Source organism: Emydura macquarii, unplaced genomic scaffold (assembly GCF_026122565.2).
Source record: "Emydura macquarii macquarii isolate MOO-44397 ecotype Brisbane River unplaced genomic scaffold, CSIRO-AGI_Emac_v2 contig_2924, whole genome shotgun sequence".
NCBI lineage: Eukaryota > Metazoa > Chordata > Testudines > Chelidae > Emydura > Emydura macquarii.
The window spans coordinates 1,809,311-1,824,385 of record NW_027133061.1 but is presented as its reverse complement, the minus strand read 5'-3'; the positions used below and the strand labels follow the sequence as shown (position 1 = coordinate 1,824,385).

Below are 15,075 nucleotides of genomic sequence, written 5' to 3'. Positions count from 1 at the left end.
GAACATAGCTCCTGGCTGATCGCCCTGGGCAGCTAGGGAAATAATAAAGCCAGGTCCGTGAGTGACACACGGCTAGAGCAGAAAGCCTGGCAGAATCCCTTGTTCCTAGAATGGCCGATTGCATTATAAAACGTGCCCGGCCGTGCCAGGGCCGGCTCGAGAGAGGCCACAGTCTGGTCGCTCAGCCAGGGCCCTTCTCCCATCCCAGAAACACCGAGCATCTGGACTCAATTAGTGGCTGAGTCTGGGAGCGGAGGGGTTCGCTCCGTGCCACTTGGAAGGCGATTCAAAATTGCAGGCGGGCGGGCGGGCAGGCACGTTTATACTTATTGCGGGAGCATGAAGCTGGGAGACCAAAAAAAAACCGTCTGAGATCTAATCAGACTGGGGAAGAGTCTCCCCAGGGAATGCGACTGCTTGAGACAGTGGGGGCAAGAAGCCTTCCAGCCCCCCTCCTCCCACCTTCCACTTTGTCCTCACAACAGCTCAGAGCTCCCCAGATGCCAGGCCATCTCCTCCGCGGCTCTGCACCGTCTCAGGAGCGTGTCCGGTGCGTTATTAGACAGCGACTGCACGGATGGAGGCACGAGGGTCAGATCCTGAGCTCGTGGGAACAAGTGGCCAATAGGCCCGTGGGGCTGCGTCGATTTCACGCCGGCACCTGGTCTCTTTCCGCCTTGCATAGCAGAACGCTGGGCAGTTGTACTGGGCTTTGCAATCCCACAGCCGCTTGGGAACTGGGGCAGGTTGGTCACTCTCCCTCCCCCCTTTTACTGATGGGAAAGCTCCGGCTCGGCAATGAAATGCCACAAGGGGACCAGTGTCAAAGCCAGGGTCTGGCCTTGGGAGTTCTGTGTCCCCGGTCCTGTGCTCAGGCCACTAGGGTAAATTCCTCTGCACGTCTGTACGTCACTCGCAAACAGTCCCATTAACTGCACAACTAGGAACCTAGCAGCCTCTCCTTGCTGGGCTGCAATTCATGGCCAGGGATTTATTCCTGCTGGGAAGTTTGAGGGTACCCCTCTCTTCCCAGACCTCTGACAGCGGCTTTTCTGGTCTCCTTCTCTTTAGCTCTGGCGTAGGGTCAGGATTTCCTGGAACACAGATCACAGCCCGGGGATCATCAGCGGATTACTAATGTTAGAAATGGGGCCCTGAACGGAGGACCTCAAATCCCGATGTGCGTTCGGGTCCGAATTCACAGCTCGAATCTTTCTTTACGGCGAGTCAGAGTCGAGTTCTCCAGAGACCCGAGGGGGGGGGAGGGGCAGCAGTTTGGACTGGGATTTCCACATCCCCCCTCATGTCAGGATTGAAGATTGAGGTCTGGCCCCTGATAGAGGCATGAGTTACGGGTCATACAATTACCTGGCCCTTTTAAAACATGAGGCTGCATAGTCTAGTAGCTGGAACACTGGCCAGCAATTAGGAGAGCTGGATTTTAGTCCGGGATCTGCTGGGTGACCTCAGGCAAGTAATTTCCCCTCTCTGTGCCTCAGTTTCCCCATCTCTAAAGCAGGGGTTAGATCTCCCTTGCTTTGGAAAGTGCTTTGACACCCATGGATGAAAACCTCTAGGGACGAAGCATTATTGATCTTTTTCATGCAGATCTCTGTGTTAATGATGGGGGTTTAAAAGTCAGTGGTTGGTTTAGTATCTGGGGCAGAAGGGCCAGGGGGGAAGGACAGAGTCTGGGCTCCCAGTTTCTTAAGCGCATCCCTGTGCTAGCTCTGCTGACGTAAAGGCAGACAGAACGCCTGATGCAATGGTTACATGAAGCCCCGGGTGTCCTGCTGGTTTGGCAAAGAACGTCTAAACAGATTATTTTCCCCTGTCCGGCTGGAGATCGCTTTAAAGTTCCTGGCTACAGCCCTGCAATGAGAATCCCAGACTTCCTGAAAGGAACCCTGCTCTGGGGAGAGCTAAGGAATTAACACCTTCTCCTTCCCTGAAATGACCTACTCGAAAGGAAATTTACAAAAGCAACTTTCCAGGGGGCCCCTGACCCATGTCCCAAGTCTGATTCAGCGTCCAAGCCCTTCTAAGGAAAACAAACTAGCAACCACAGTGCAGTTCACATCTCATTCTCTAGCTGCTTCTTGGGCTCCAGGAAGCACTTTGGATCCAAACTGGCTGAGATGAGCTTCCCTGGGGTTTTTTAACCAGCCTCAAACATCTCCCTCTTGATCATCTCTAATGCTTCCTCCGCACACCCGGCCTCTAGTTCACTGCACGCACAAGCAGCCACTAGGCAGGAGGGATTATCAGGCGGTTAGTGTGGCTGCAGATACCAGAACTCCTGGGTTCTCCAAGCAGTCTCTGCCACCAGCTTGCACAGTGACCACAAGCAAATGCCCCCCTGGCCCCATGGCTCGGTCTCTGCAAAACATGCATTTGGTGCGGTGAGGCTTAGATCTGTAAGACACTTCGAGATCCTTCAATAAAAAATGCTCGCCCTGGCCCGCTGGGTGACCGGTGACATCTCATTTCCCCCTTGTTTCCCCTGTCACCCTTTGTCTGACTTATCTATTTAGACTGGGGCAGGGCCTCTCTCTCACTATGTGTACGTACAGCTCCTGGCACAAGGCTGCCCCACAGGGCTACCAGGGGCACAGAGAGTTTTTCGTCCCATTTCCTGCTTTCCTTCCTCCCGCCAATGATTAATAAGCACCAGTGAAAAGCAGAGGAGCCAGTTTAAATTGCTACAAACTCCTGGCGCCCTGTGACTCAAGCATCAAAGGATGGACCACCTCAGGCCGAGGGTGGAGTGAAAACAGACCTGGAAACAGCTGTTGAATGAAGCAAAAGCAGAAGGGAGCCAGCCTCTGAAGGACAGCTGAGCCATTCTCTCTCCCTCCCTCCCTCCGTCTAACATCCTCCTTCACCCATGCTTGGGAGCCAAGAGTAGAAAGTTGCCAGAGGTTTCCTAACCCTGCAAAAGGGGTGAGGTGGGGGATCAATCAAGTCAGAACTCAGGGGCCGGATGGTAACGCTGTTAACAGCTGGCTGCTAATCCACCTCGCCCCTGCCGCAGAGCAAGGAGGGAGGATTAGATTGGGGAGGCTGGTCGGGATTAACGGTTTCTGCAGCGGGGCCGATCCTAATCCACGCCCGAAGCGGAGAGTTCACAGCCCCGCGTCCAGGGCAGGACTCAATCCTCCGGGCACCCAGCCATCAGCAGGGCTGGAGTCCGTTCCCTGGGTGCCCTGAACCAGCCGCCCCAGCTCTGGGTGTCCTTGCTAAAGGTAGTCTGGGGGCAAGGCTGAGGTGCCCTTGTTATCCCGAGACCGGTAAGGGCTGGGATAGCCCCTCAATGCAGCTCCAACCAGCCCCAGCATTGTGGGAGGATCAAGCCCCCAGGACTCCACCCTGGTGAATTCAGCCCCTTCTCTGTGCTATGCATGGGATCGGGCCAGAGCGACCCTCCCCCCCGCTCACCCACCCACCCCCCCCCTCCGTAGGGTGACATAATGGATGCTTCGGAAGAAGGTGGGGGAGAAAATCCATAATGCACCTGGGCAAGCATGCACAGCTGCACCTGTCCTGCGCCCAGGACGCTTCGTTTTGCAAGGGCTACGCAGGGGAGCTACAGCCTCAGAGCTCTGTAAAAGCAGCCTCCAAGAGGTTTAACCCAGCTGCCTAATCCAAGCTGATCAGGAGGAGTGAGGCTGCACCCTGCAGATGCTATCGAGAGAAAAAGCAACATTTCCTGTTTGCAGGGGCCCAGGGAGGGCGGGCGAGACATGCCAGCGTGAAAATCTGCTGCCAACTTGCCGCGTGCTGAGCCGGCGAGCATGTGTGTGTCACCACTGCCCTCCAGTGGAGGGAATCGGCACTGCTCCGCTACACATCAAGAGCCCTGTACTGCTGGTGGAGATTCCCCGTTCGCTCCAGTGAAAAGGGGCTCAACTAGCTGCCTCCTGGGGGATGCCGGGAAGTGCTGAATAATGGCTCTCAGCACGCACGTACGGCTATCCACGTGTGGCTCTAAAAGCTTTTTACAAAGGTGGATAAAGAACATCATCCCCCTGGAACGGAAGGGGACACTGAGGCACAGAGCAGGGCCATCACTAGGCCAAGGTCACTCAAGGAGTCCAGGATAGAACCCAGGCGTCCTGAGCTCAGTGTTCTCCGTAACGGACTGTGACGCTTCCCGTTAAGATTGTCTGGTGCTGCTCGGCCCTCCTGGGAGAATCTGCTGCCCGTGCCCAGGAAGCAGTGGCAGGAGACTCTCTCAAAACACACACTCCAGGACGTAGATCTGCTTAAAGAAAGCGGGGGCGAAGGCAGGGCGGTGCTTGCGTTTGCTAGAGAAACCGACCCTTCCTGCTGCACCGCCTACCCGGTCCTTCATGAGACAGGAAAAGGCTTTCACTTCCTCGACAATGCGGCAGCTGCTTTGCAGATACACCAGGTTTTTGAGGAACCAAGAGGCTGAGCAGACGGCCTGACGAAGGGGGAATTCCAGGGTCCGGCCAGGAGGATGCCAACGGAGCTGCCTGCCCTGGGAGTGGATGGATCACAGGGAATCCATCACTGCTATGTCACCGATTCACATCCAGCCTGTATCCATAGCACTGGGGTGATGAGCCAACGTCCTACAGAGAATGCCACTCACCGAGTCGCCGGCCACCCGGGGAGGGAAGGTCTCTGACCCTCTTCCTTAGCTGAGTGGGTCCCAGCACCAATGGGCCTGGGAGACGAGGCTCATAAAGCGGCAATGGATCCAAAAGAGCCAGCCCGGCTTCATGCAAAGCTCCAGGAGAAAGAGCAATTCTGTCCTTTGCCCGGTGGGTTCTGAGCGCCCCAATCCTGCTCTGGGGATAGCACCTTTGAACAGCATTAGATCTGAACGGGACTTCCTAAGCCCCGGGGGAATCACCTCCCAGCCTTACCCACACCCTCCTTTCCAGGCCAGACCTGCTCCTTCCACTCACACAAGGAATCAGCTCTTTAGGAATGCAGGAAGCATCCAACATATTCATCAGCAGAGCACGGGGTGCTTGACTCTCTAGGTCCTGGGTTCTCAACCTGCCTGAGCCGCTCATGACCACAGCGGACGGTGGATGTGGGTTGCAATACAGCTCCCCCCATGTCACCAGAAGACCCCTCTCATCCACGCCTTGCACTGACACCGCCAGCTGGGTGGAGGTGGTTCGGGAGATCATCCTTTGCTGCCTCCCAGTGGGAGCAGAGGCAGGGCAAACATGCCCTGCAGCTGCTCTGGGGCTAGACAGGGAACATCATTTGCTGGAGCTGGCATCTTTCAGCAGTCACAGAAGAGCTTATGGAAGAGGAAGGGCGGTCAGTACACTGTCCTAGGACTCACGGTTAAGTCCCACCTCTGCCACTGATTCCCTGTGTGACCTTGGGCAAGTCACTTAGTCGTCTACATTCCCTCTGTGTCCAGTGGGGTTCAACCAGCATTCCTTTCCTTTGCCTCCCTTTGCCAACCATTCCTAGGGCAAGGACTGTCTCCCCCCAGCAATGGTGGTGCTGGTCTCACTTGGGTCCTGCTGCACTAGTGATGGAAATTGGCACCAGGAGCTGTGGGAGACAGGGGCCATAAAGCAATGGGGGACTGGGGGGTTGGTGGGTCAAAGTCCAGCTGTGTTCGCTTCCTTTCAGCACATAAGAGTCAGCAGGGACAAAGCAGAGCTACGACGTGAGATCGCCTCGGCCCTCGCCGGTGCAGGAGTGTCCCCTGGGGTGGGCTTTTTGGCTATGTTACAGCCAGAGAACCGAGTGATTTTCTTCTTCAGAGCTCAGCATGTTTAGAAGTCAGTGGTAGAACTGGGAATGGAACCTAGGAGTTCTGACTCCGTCCTCCCGCCCCCCTCCCCCATCCCGCTCTAACCCTTAGACAACACTTTCCTCCCAGAGCTGGAGGGAGAACCCAGAGTCCATCACCCGCTCACATGCTCTAACCAGCAGACCCCACTCCCCATCCAGAGAGGAAAGAGAACACCTGACACCCACTCACATGCTCTAACCCCTAGACAACACATCCTTCCCACCGCTGGGAAGAGAACCCAGGAGTCCTGACACCCACTCACATGCTCTAACCCAGCGATACCAAGAGTGAGGCTCACAAGCGGTTCTCTAGGGTGTCTCCCGTGGCTCTTTGGAGCACATGAGAGTAAAACACCGTGTGATTTAATTATTAACCAGTCACAGTTATTACCCAGGCAGGATGCTTTCACTCTGTTATTAACCAATTAAGTAAGTTATTAACTGTTTTGCTGTAAGAATACACACACACGAAATATTCCCCCGTCACCCTGTTTAAATACGAGTACACAGCACTGTAGTGAATGAAACAACGAATTCACACAACGGCGGCACTTTTGGGTAATGTTGATCGCAAATTTGGCTCCTGAACCCGTGAGGTGCGAGCAGCACTGCTCTCACCAGCAGACCCCACTCCCCATCCAGAGCTGGGAAGAGAACCCAGGAGCCCCATCACCCAGTCACACGCTCTAACCACTAGGTGACACATCCCTCCCAGAGCTGGGAAGAGAACCCAGCAGTCCTAGATCACAAGCCTCCAACCAGGAGGCCGCATGCTCTCTCCCTGCCAGTCCCTTGGCCCGGGTGGTGAACCGAACGGTCCCTCCTACCTTCGACTTGCCCGTCATCTTCCTGAGGAAGCTCAGCGTTCTTCCTAGCGGGCTGCCCTCCCGGTGCTGACTCTCCTGGTCTTCAGCCTCCCCGCTGGCGTCCAGCTGTCTACAGCTCCCGGCATCAAAGCTGCAGGGGAAGGAGGATTAAAAAACCCCACAGGCGCGAAAGGCAAACAACCCCCCTGTTTTCTCGCTGTTGTTTAAAGACCAGGAAATAGGGAGGGGTGGTTGGGGGAAGCGCACACAGAGCCCTCTGTTTGCATAGGCAGCATTAGCTGTTGCATGGGCTGGGCAATTTGGTTTGTAGCCTCATCCCCTTTGCAGGGGGGGGGGGGGTTGGAAGTGGGGGGCGGGTGTGACAGGGGCTCAGGGGAATTCACACAGCCCTGAGCTCGGGGGCTCAGACACTGCGGTGACAGGCAACAGCTGGAAACCCGAAGACAGACAGCGCGTGGTCCAGAGATGGGGCATGAACGCGTCTGCACCAATCAACCCCCATGGGGAAGGTGGAGTGGGTGGGGTGAGAACAACAGGTCAATTCCTCCCCTGCCCCCTCCTCCGCCGATCACCCCGGCACACTGTCCTTAAATTGAGCCCGGGCACCATTCGAAGAGACCGGCTTCCGGGCAGCCACGAGTTCCTGGGCTCGATGCAGGAACCCGGGTGGAAACCTACCGGCTGCAGTAGCAGAGGAAGGGTGGACTCCTGGTTAGGGGAGCGCATGGGCCCGGGGACTCAGGCTACGTGCGTTCGAATCTCAGCACTGCCCCATGCTGACTAGGTGCCCTTGGGCAAGCCACAGCCCGTCTCTGCCTAGGAGTTTGCCAGCTACAAAGCTGGGACAACGGTGACACAGGGCGATTTAGGTTGCCAGCTCTTTGGGGGTCGGGACTGTCTCTCCTACGGTCTGTGCAGCCCCGAGTGCAATAGGGGTCCTGGGGCTGTGATGGAGGATCCTACATGCACCCACAACACAGCGGCTAGAACGATTTCAGTCCCACGGCTCTCTCTGTTCCAGCCAACGCCAGGGCTCCCCCCCCTTTCGCCCCCGCTTCCACTGCCACCAGGAACGCAGAATCTTAGCACCACGGTCACAGGATCCAGCCACGTCAATTTCCTGCACCAGCGCTGCAGGTGTCCCGAGTTCTGGGTCTTTGCCACGCAGTGCGTCCCTTGGCCGGTGAGGTGTGCTCCACCCACACACACCCCCACTTCCAAAGCTAAGAGATGCAGGCCATAAAGCATACCCCTCTCTCCTGGGACGGGTCCTTCTCCGGGCTGACCAAAGGGAAGGGAAGTCCGAGAGGAAAGGAGAAAAGGGTCCATCCAGGGAGCAAAACGGACACAGATCTTGGCCAGGTTACCACTGACCAGCTTCCAGCCACCCTCAGCTCACCGGGCGCCCTGCAGGCAGCCAGGGAGAGAACGGCCTGTATCAAAGCCGGAGGGAGAGGCACCGCCCGGTCATCCCAGCCCTGAAATAACAAAAGCCCCGGCTGGCCGGCTCCTCCTAATGAAGATGGAAATGGGCTGTGACAGGGGATGGATGGATAGGTAGATGGAGATCAGCGCTAGGCAATACAGTGCTGGCAATCCTCCCGGCAGGGCCGGGAAGGTTGGGGCGCGGGGACTGGGCGTTTGCAGCCTGGCAGGGTGGGGAGGGCTGGAGCCAGGCAGAGGGTCTCAGTCAAAGGCCCCAGGCTGAAGCCACCAACCGAGCCGCAGGGCCTAGAGGTGAGATTGTAACGGCAGATTCCAGCCGCTTGCCTCGCCAGCTACGGCCTCTTTATGCAGTTCCAGCAGCACACAAACAAAAGTCGCTCCCCCCCGGTTGGGGACAGACGTGAAACGAGTTGGAGGGTCTCCCCCTCGGCAGGATCGGGATCCACGTCCACAGGGAGTGATCTCTACAGGTACGGCCAGCACCTGGCGCGGTAGGGCCCTGCTCGTGCTGGGGTCTTTTGGTGCTTTCTCTGGAGTTAGATCAGATTGCAACAGAGGCGCTTTTACTGCACCAGCCAAGGAGAGGGGGCGTTCTGGGGGGAGTGAGGGGGACTCCCCTATGCTCTTAGCTGGGGAAGCTGCATTCATGCCCCTTCATTGAACCCCGGTCCTCATTGTTTTATAGATCTAGGGGACAGCAAGACTGACCGGGGGCTCGCCCCACCGCTGCCAGGCTCCATGGCTAAAGGCCACAAGCCTCTGGGGCCCCGCTCCAGCATTTCTCACTGCCACGTCGCCCACTGAGAATAACGGGGCCGGGGCCCTGAGCAAACCCGAGCCAGGCTCCCAGGAGCGGGCAGCGCACACAAGGGCCTCTCTGTTTGCGAGGCGAGGCGGGGTGAGGAACGATCATTAGCGATAACGAAGGGGGGTGAATGATGAGCAAGGCAGACCCATTAGGGAGAGGTCAATTCACACGTCTGCGGGGCCGCGAAGAGCTTTCATCACCACACACGGCTCGGAGGCGAGCACGCCGGTGGGAAAGGGGGCGACGTTTTAATGGCAACGGCAGGGATGAACGGCAGCTGAAAGCCAGGCGTCAGGGGGCGGGGGTGAGTGGTCACCCCCCCGGCTGCAATCTCTGAGCAGGGGTCGATGGGGGGGGGAAGGGAATTAAAACGAAGTCGGCACATGCAGCGTGGGCCAGTCTGTAGAGGCCGGGTCAGTGTCACTGATTCTTGTGGTATTGGGGGGCTTCTTCTTAAAACCTTCAGCTCCGGGAGTCAGGGGATTAATGAGGCTGAACTTCACACCCCCCTTGGTCCACAGACCCCAATTCAAGGTTTTTCCCCTGACCCTTTCCCGGGTGGGGAGCCAGCCTCTTGGAGGGAGTTCAGATTTCCAGGGGTGCCTCCTCCAGGGACCATGTTCCCGCCCAGCATGGCCCAGCTAGTTTCGGCCTTGTTTGTATTTAAAAGCTTTCCCAGTAGAGCTGTACTAACAAAGCCCTCCTGGCGTGGATGCCTTTAGACTGGCAAAAGGGTGCTTTGCCGGTATCGCCGGCCCTGATTCTAGGAGCGAAAAAGAATCAGCAATACCAGCAGTCGAGCTGTCTACACTAGCTACACTAGTCGAGCTGCGAGCCAGCCGTGTCATAAAAAGATCACCCCCCTCACTGCTCTGCTGGCAAAACCTTTAAAGCACAGATCTGGCTTTACAGGGACTTTCGCAACGTGAGGGGGAAGCTTCCAGTGAAATCAGACTCAACACATGAACCTCGTCACCTTTCACTTGTCCCCGCCCACCCGTGATTTATCTTGCCAGAGTTTCCAATTAGCTAAGGCCGTATGCTCCTTTCCCAGCCCAGGCTCCTTTATCCCATCCTGCGCTGAAGTCAGAGTGCTACGTTTCCGTGGCAATGCACGGATGGGAGAGTGATCTCCGAAGGTTAAAGCCAGCATTAGGCTGGGTTATGAAACATTTTAAAACCTAGTGATGCAGCAAGATGAGAGCGCCGATCAAAACAACCACCTCTCAAGTCCCAAGATTGTTCTATGCCAAGACTATTATTAACGGTTTGTATTACAGGAGCATCTGTTCTTTAATAGTAGTATTGGAGCACCTAGAAGTCCCCGTCATGGACCAGGACCCCATCGTGCTTGGCCTCGTACAGACACAGAACAAAAAGACAGGGTCTCTGCCTCAAAGAGGTTACACTCACCTAGAGGTCACAGCCAAGATCAGAGCCCTATCCTGCTGGGCTGTACACAGAATCATAGCACGGCAGGGCTAGAAGGGACCTTGAGAGTCATCAAGTCCAGCCCCCTGCGTTGGGGAGGACCAACAAACCTAGACCATCCCTGTCCTTAAATCCTCCAATGACGGGGATTCCACCACCTCCCTTGGAAGCCTGGTCCAGAGCTGAACGTAGCTAACAGAGTTAGGAAGTTATAGCGAACCCAAATTGTCTCTGGTGCAGATTAAGCCCTTTACTTATTGTTCCGTCTTCAGTGGGAACACAACTGATCACCGTCCTCTTTGTAACAGCCCTTCACATGTCTGAAGACAGTTTTCAGCCACCCTCCCTCCTCCCCGCCAGCCTTCTCTTCTCTGGACTAAACATTTTTAACCTTTCCTCATCGGTGAGATTTTCTAAACTTTTTTTTTTTTTTTTTAAATCATTTTTTGTTGCCCTCCTCTGGACTCTCTCCAGTTTGCCCACATCTTTCCTAAGATGCAACGCCCAGAACAGGAGGCAGCTGAGGCCTCACCAGTCCTGAGTAGAGCAGGACGGTTACCTCCCATCTCTTACGTACGATGCTCCTGTCAATAAACCCCACTGTGACGTTACCCTTTTTTTGCAAGAGCATCCCACTGTTGACTCGCAGGCAATTTGTGACCCAACAATCACCCCCAGATCCTTTTCAGCAGCACGGCCACCTCGCCAGGCATTCGCCATTTTGTAGCTGTGCATTTGATTTTTTTCCTTCCTAAGAGTAGCACTTTGCACTGGTCTCTACTGACTTCCATCTTGTTGGTGTAAGACCGATTTGCTAACTTTGTCCTCACCCCAAAAGTGATTACAACCCCTCCCACCTTTCCCTAATTTTCTTATGAGAATGTCACGGGGGAACTGCACCAAAATCCTTACTAAAAATCCAGATCCATTGCGTTCACTTACATACACACAAGTAAGGCGGTGTCGACACACAGCTTTTGTACCGATTTAACCGTTTCAACAGAAACACCATGGCCCCCCCTCCTGAAATGATTCTATCATCACAACATGGTACATGGATAAGCTATTCCCGTGTCAGGCATTAGGTATAACAGCATACACACTAGTGAGATGCTATGGCATTAACTCTACTGGTAGAGATGAAGTGGCACAAGATTGTGTGTGTAGAAAAAGTCTAAGAGACCACACATGTTTTTACACTAACCAGACCAGAAAAGAATTATTTTCCCCGTTTAACAGATGGGGGAACTCAGGCACAGATGCTCAGAAGTATTGAGACACCAAACGCCTCTTGAAATCAACGGGATTTGGGCACTGTGAGGATCTGGGCCGATCTGACTTACCCAAAGTCACAGAGTGAGACAAGACACGCCCAGGCCTTCGCTACAGGAGTCATTGTCCTTCTCCAGCACCCCCCATCAAGGTTTGCAACCCAGCCTTTACAAACAGGCGCTGGCCAGGAAAGCCTGGAGGTGAAACTGGCTTACGTACAAATGCAACTGACCAGCCCCACTGGAGTCCAGGACAAAGTAAGCAAAGAGCAGGAAGAGGGGAAAGTGAAGTGAGAGGTAAAGTCCAGCTCGGGACGCTACATTCCAGACACCTTCCGCTCCAGTTTCCATTTGGGTCTTGCCTCCATCTTCACTTCCTGTCCTCACCCCTGCCAGTTCCAACAAGCCGAGGTGCTGCGCGCAGCCCAGGGACACGTGTTGATTTAACTCACACGGAGCCACATGCTGACCTCCTCGCTCTGTCTTTACTCAGAGGTTGGATCCCTGGGAGTTCTGCCCAAGGCAGGATCTAACCCGTGATTTTTCACCTGGCCTGGCCAGAATGAACCACTTTTTTTTTTTCTTTCCAAGTCTGCTCTGATATGGAAGCTGCTCTCTGCTCCTGCGCGAGCCATCCCTGTTAGCAGCACGTAGCTCCAGCCTCCTTCATTCATCCCCTCCCGCCAGCTCCAGCGACAGATCCCTCGTCTCGGACTGGCCCCGCCTGACACAGACACAAACAATGGAGGGCAGGGCGTGACAGGCGGCTCGGGAGACGCTCAGGGAGATGGTGGGGTCTAGCGGTCAGAGCAAGGGAATCACAAGCCCAAGACTTGTATTCCCAGCCCTGAGAGTCAGAGCCTCAGGACGCGGGTTCTATTTTATAGCTGTGGGAGGAGAGCTGGATCTAGCACCAGAAGGGCAGGGAGGGGGAGCCAGGATGCCGGGGTCCCATACTCAATTCTGCAAGGTCTGAACTAAGAAAAAAATTCTGGCTCCTAGCAGCATGGACCCTGGCCACAGAAAGTCCTTTCAGGGGAGGAGTTTGTGGTGGCTGAAAATGAATGCAACCACCTGGTATTCAAAAAGTGGGGACCACAGGGGGGGCATGGCCATTGCACATGAATAGTCTGGCTGAGATCATCATCTCTCTGTTACAGATGGGGAAACTGAGGCACGGAAAGGGGAAGCCACGTGGTCAAGGTCACCCAGCAAGTGGCAAAACAGAGAACAGAGTTGTAGGTTAAAGACAGAAAGGATCTCATCCAGCATTCCTGCCCGTGCAGGATCTAGTCCTGGGCTCTAACCAGTAGGCAGCACCAGATAGTGATATAGAGACGGGATGAACAATGCTAGCTAAATGCCAGGGAATGAGCCCAGCTGGCTGAAACTTTTTTGTCTACATTTTCCCCCGACAAAGCAGAAACGTCCTTGGAAAAAAACCCAATTTCATCCAGATTTTTTTGTGTTTGAAAACAAAAACAAAAACACCCCACCCCACCCAAAACTAGGGGGAAAAGAGACTGATTTTTGTTTAAATGAAAACCCAAACAGTTGCGAAAAAGTTCAACAAACCCTCCCCTACTTTTCATCAACTTATAAATATAAAATACATTTCAGAAACAGCTCGACTAACCAGTCAGCCATAGCCACCTCCTCTAAGGAACCACAGCAGTACTGCCACCCCAACGCATTCAAAGAGAATGAGCCAGTCCCCTCCCCCCCAAAACACAACCAACCCCACAACATGGACTGTAAAAATCCTGACATTCTGCAGAGTGACAGTGGAGGGTTGGTTTGATTTGGCTGTTTGTTTTCTGCACTTTGAGCTGTCAGGACTCCCACCTCCAAACGTTTCCAGGGGGCTAGAAACTTACTTTAAAAAAGGGAAAGGGAGGGTCTCCCATCACATGACTTCAGGAGTTAGAGCATTAAGAAAAAACCCCACTAAACAGCACAAGCTCGCAGTAAAGCAGCCAGAGGTTGCACCGCTGTCATGCCGCTTGGCCTGAGACCAGATCTGTAAAAGCATTTTGATGCCCAGTGGGATTTTCAGCCGGTGCCTATCTCCATCTTCAAACCTTTACCAGTCTGGCGCCAGTCTACCAGGCATCTCAAACCCTTACCTTCCTTTCTATGACAAATGCCTCCCTTCCACCGGAAGCAGAGACCAGCAGTATCTGCAGATGCCAGGACACCCCTCCAGGAAGAGGCTGTGTCCAAGGCACAACCATGAATCAAGTGTGTGAAAAGCCAGCAGCTGGCCACAGCTGACTGAATGAAGTAAGCCCCGATTCTGCCCTCTCAGCACAGCCCAGGCTGGGTTTGTGACCACAACCCTCCCCTCTTCCCTGGAGTCTCCCTTTATTCTCAACAGGAGGGCAATGAAATGTAAACTTGCTCCCCAGCTTGGAGCATCACTAAGGATTTTCCCAGCAGGATCGCCTCTGTCCCCGCCCTCAGTTCCTTCGCCCACCGGGATTCAAGCCTTTTCTATACCCCTAGGTTGGAGCTATTCTTCCAGATGGCATCTTCTCTGGCCCCCGGTACTGCGGGGTGCAACATTTACCCTCCCAGCACCTCTCTGAGGAAGGATGCGCGGGTCTCTCTCTCAGACAGAGGGGGATGGAGACACACCCAGATTAAGGCCCAAATCCTAAAAGGTATTTAGGCTCCCCATTTCCCTTGAAGTTAAGACACCTCAATAGCTTTGAGGATTTGGGCTGAAGCGATCGGCCCGGGGACACACAAGTCACTGGTGGAAGAGCAGGGAATTGAAGCCAGGGGCCGGCTACCGGCCTGTCTCCCCCAGTCCTGGAAGGGCTGACAACCCATGCCCAGACTCTGCTCAGATCCTCCCGTCGGAGCACAGTCTGATTCATTAGGTGACACCCCAATAAACACGCGTCTCTGCCTCCGCTCCGAGGCACCAAAACCGCCTCGCTTCCTTCTGCAGGGCCACTCGCTGGCTTTATAATCAATTGATCAAACCCCTCTGGCAGGTGGCTGATGGGTCCCAGGTGAGGCTGGGCCCTGGGCCTCTTTGGCTGCCTCTGCGCAGCTGTGGAGACGGTGCTTTGAAGTTGCGGCTCGGGCCGGACTCTGGGCGTTAGGACCCTGCGAAGTGAGGCGGTCCCAGAGCTTGGGCTGCAGCCGGAGTTGCACTTAAACAGCCTGAGTCAGCTGGCCCAGGGCCAGCCACTGGCGTCTAATTGCAGTGTAGACCTCCCCCGAGGGACTTAGGGAGCCTGGGTGCTGGAGATCCTTCTGTTCACCAGGGGTACCGGAACAGGGCTGGGTGGTGCCGCGTTCCACTAGCTGCCAGGGGACCCTGGGGCTGAGCAGGGAATTGAACCTATCCCTTCCCCTTCCTCTTCAGGCAGTTTTGGCCAGCGCCCAACGCTACCTAGCAAACCCCAGCCTGCTGGCTGGACCAACCCCCCCGTGAGCGCCGGAGCCCTGCAGCCAGGGGATTCGGTCGGCCTGACTCAGACGAGTT

General features: G+C 55.1%; 1 protein-coding gene across 2 annotated transcripts in view; it reads right to left on the bottom strand.

Annotated features, from left to right (window-relative positions):
* ARHGEF2 (Rho/Rac guanine nucleotide exchange factor 2) overlaps positions 1-15,075 on the bottom strand; it is a 97,878-nt gene that overhangs the window by 73,832 nt on the left and 8,971 nt on the right. For both annotated transcript variants that reach the window (XM_067569411.1, XM_067569413.1), the window contains exon 5: positions 6,621-6,750. In XM_067569411.1, coding sequence (XP_067425512.1) covers positions 6,621-6,750 — 130 coding nt within the window. The remainder of the gene's footprint in view (positions 1-6,620; positions 6,751-15,075) is intronic.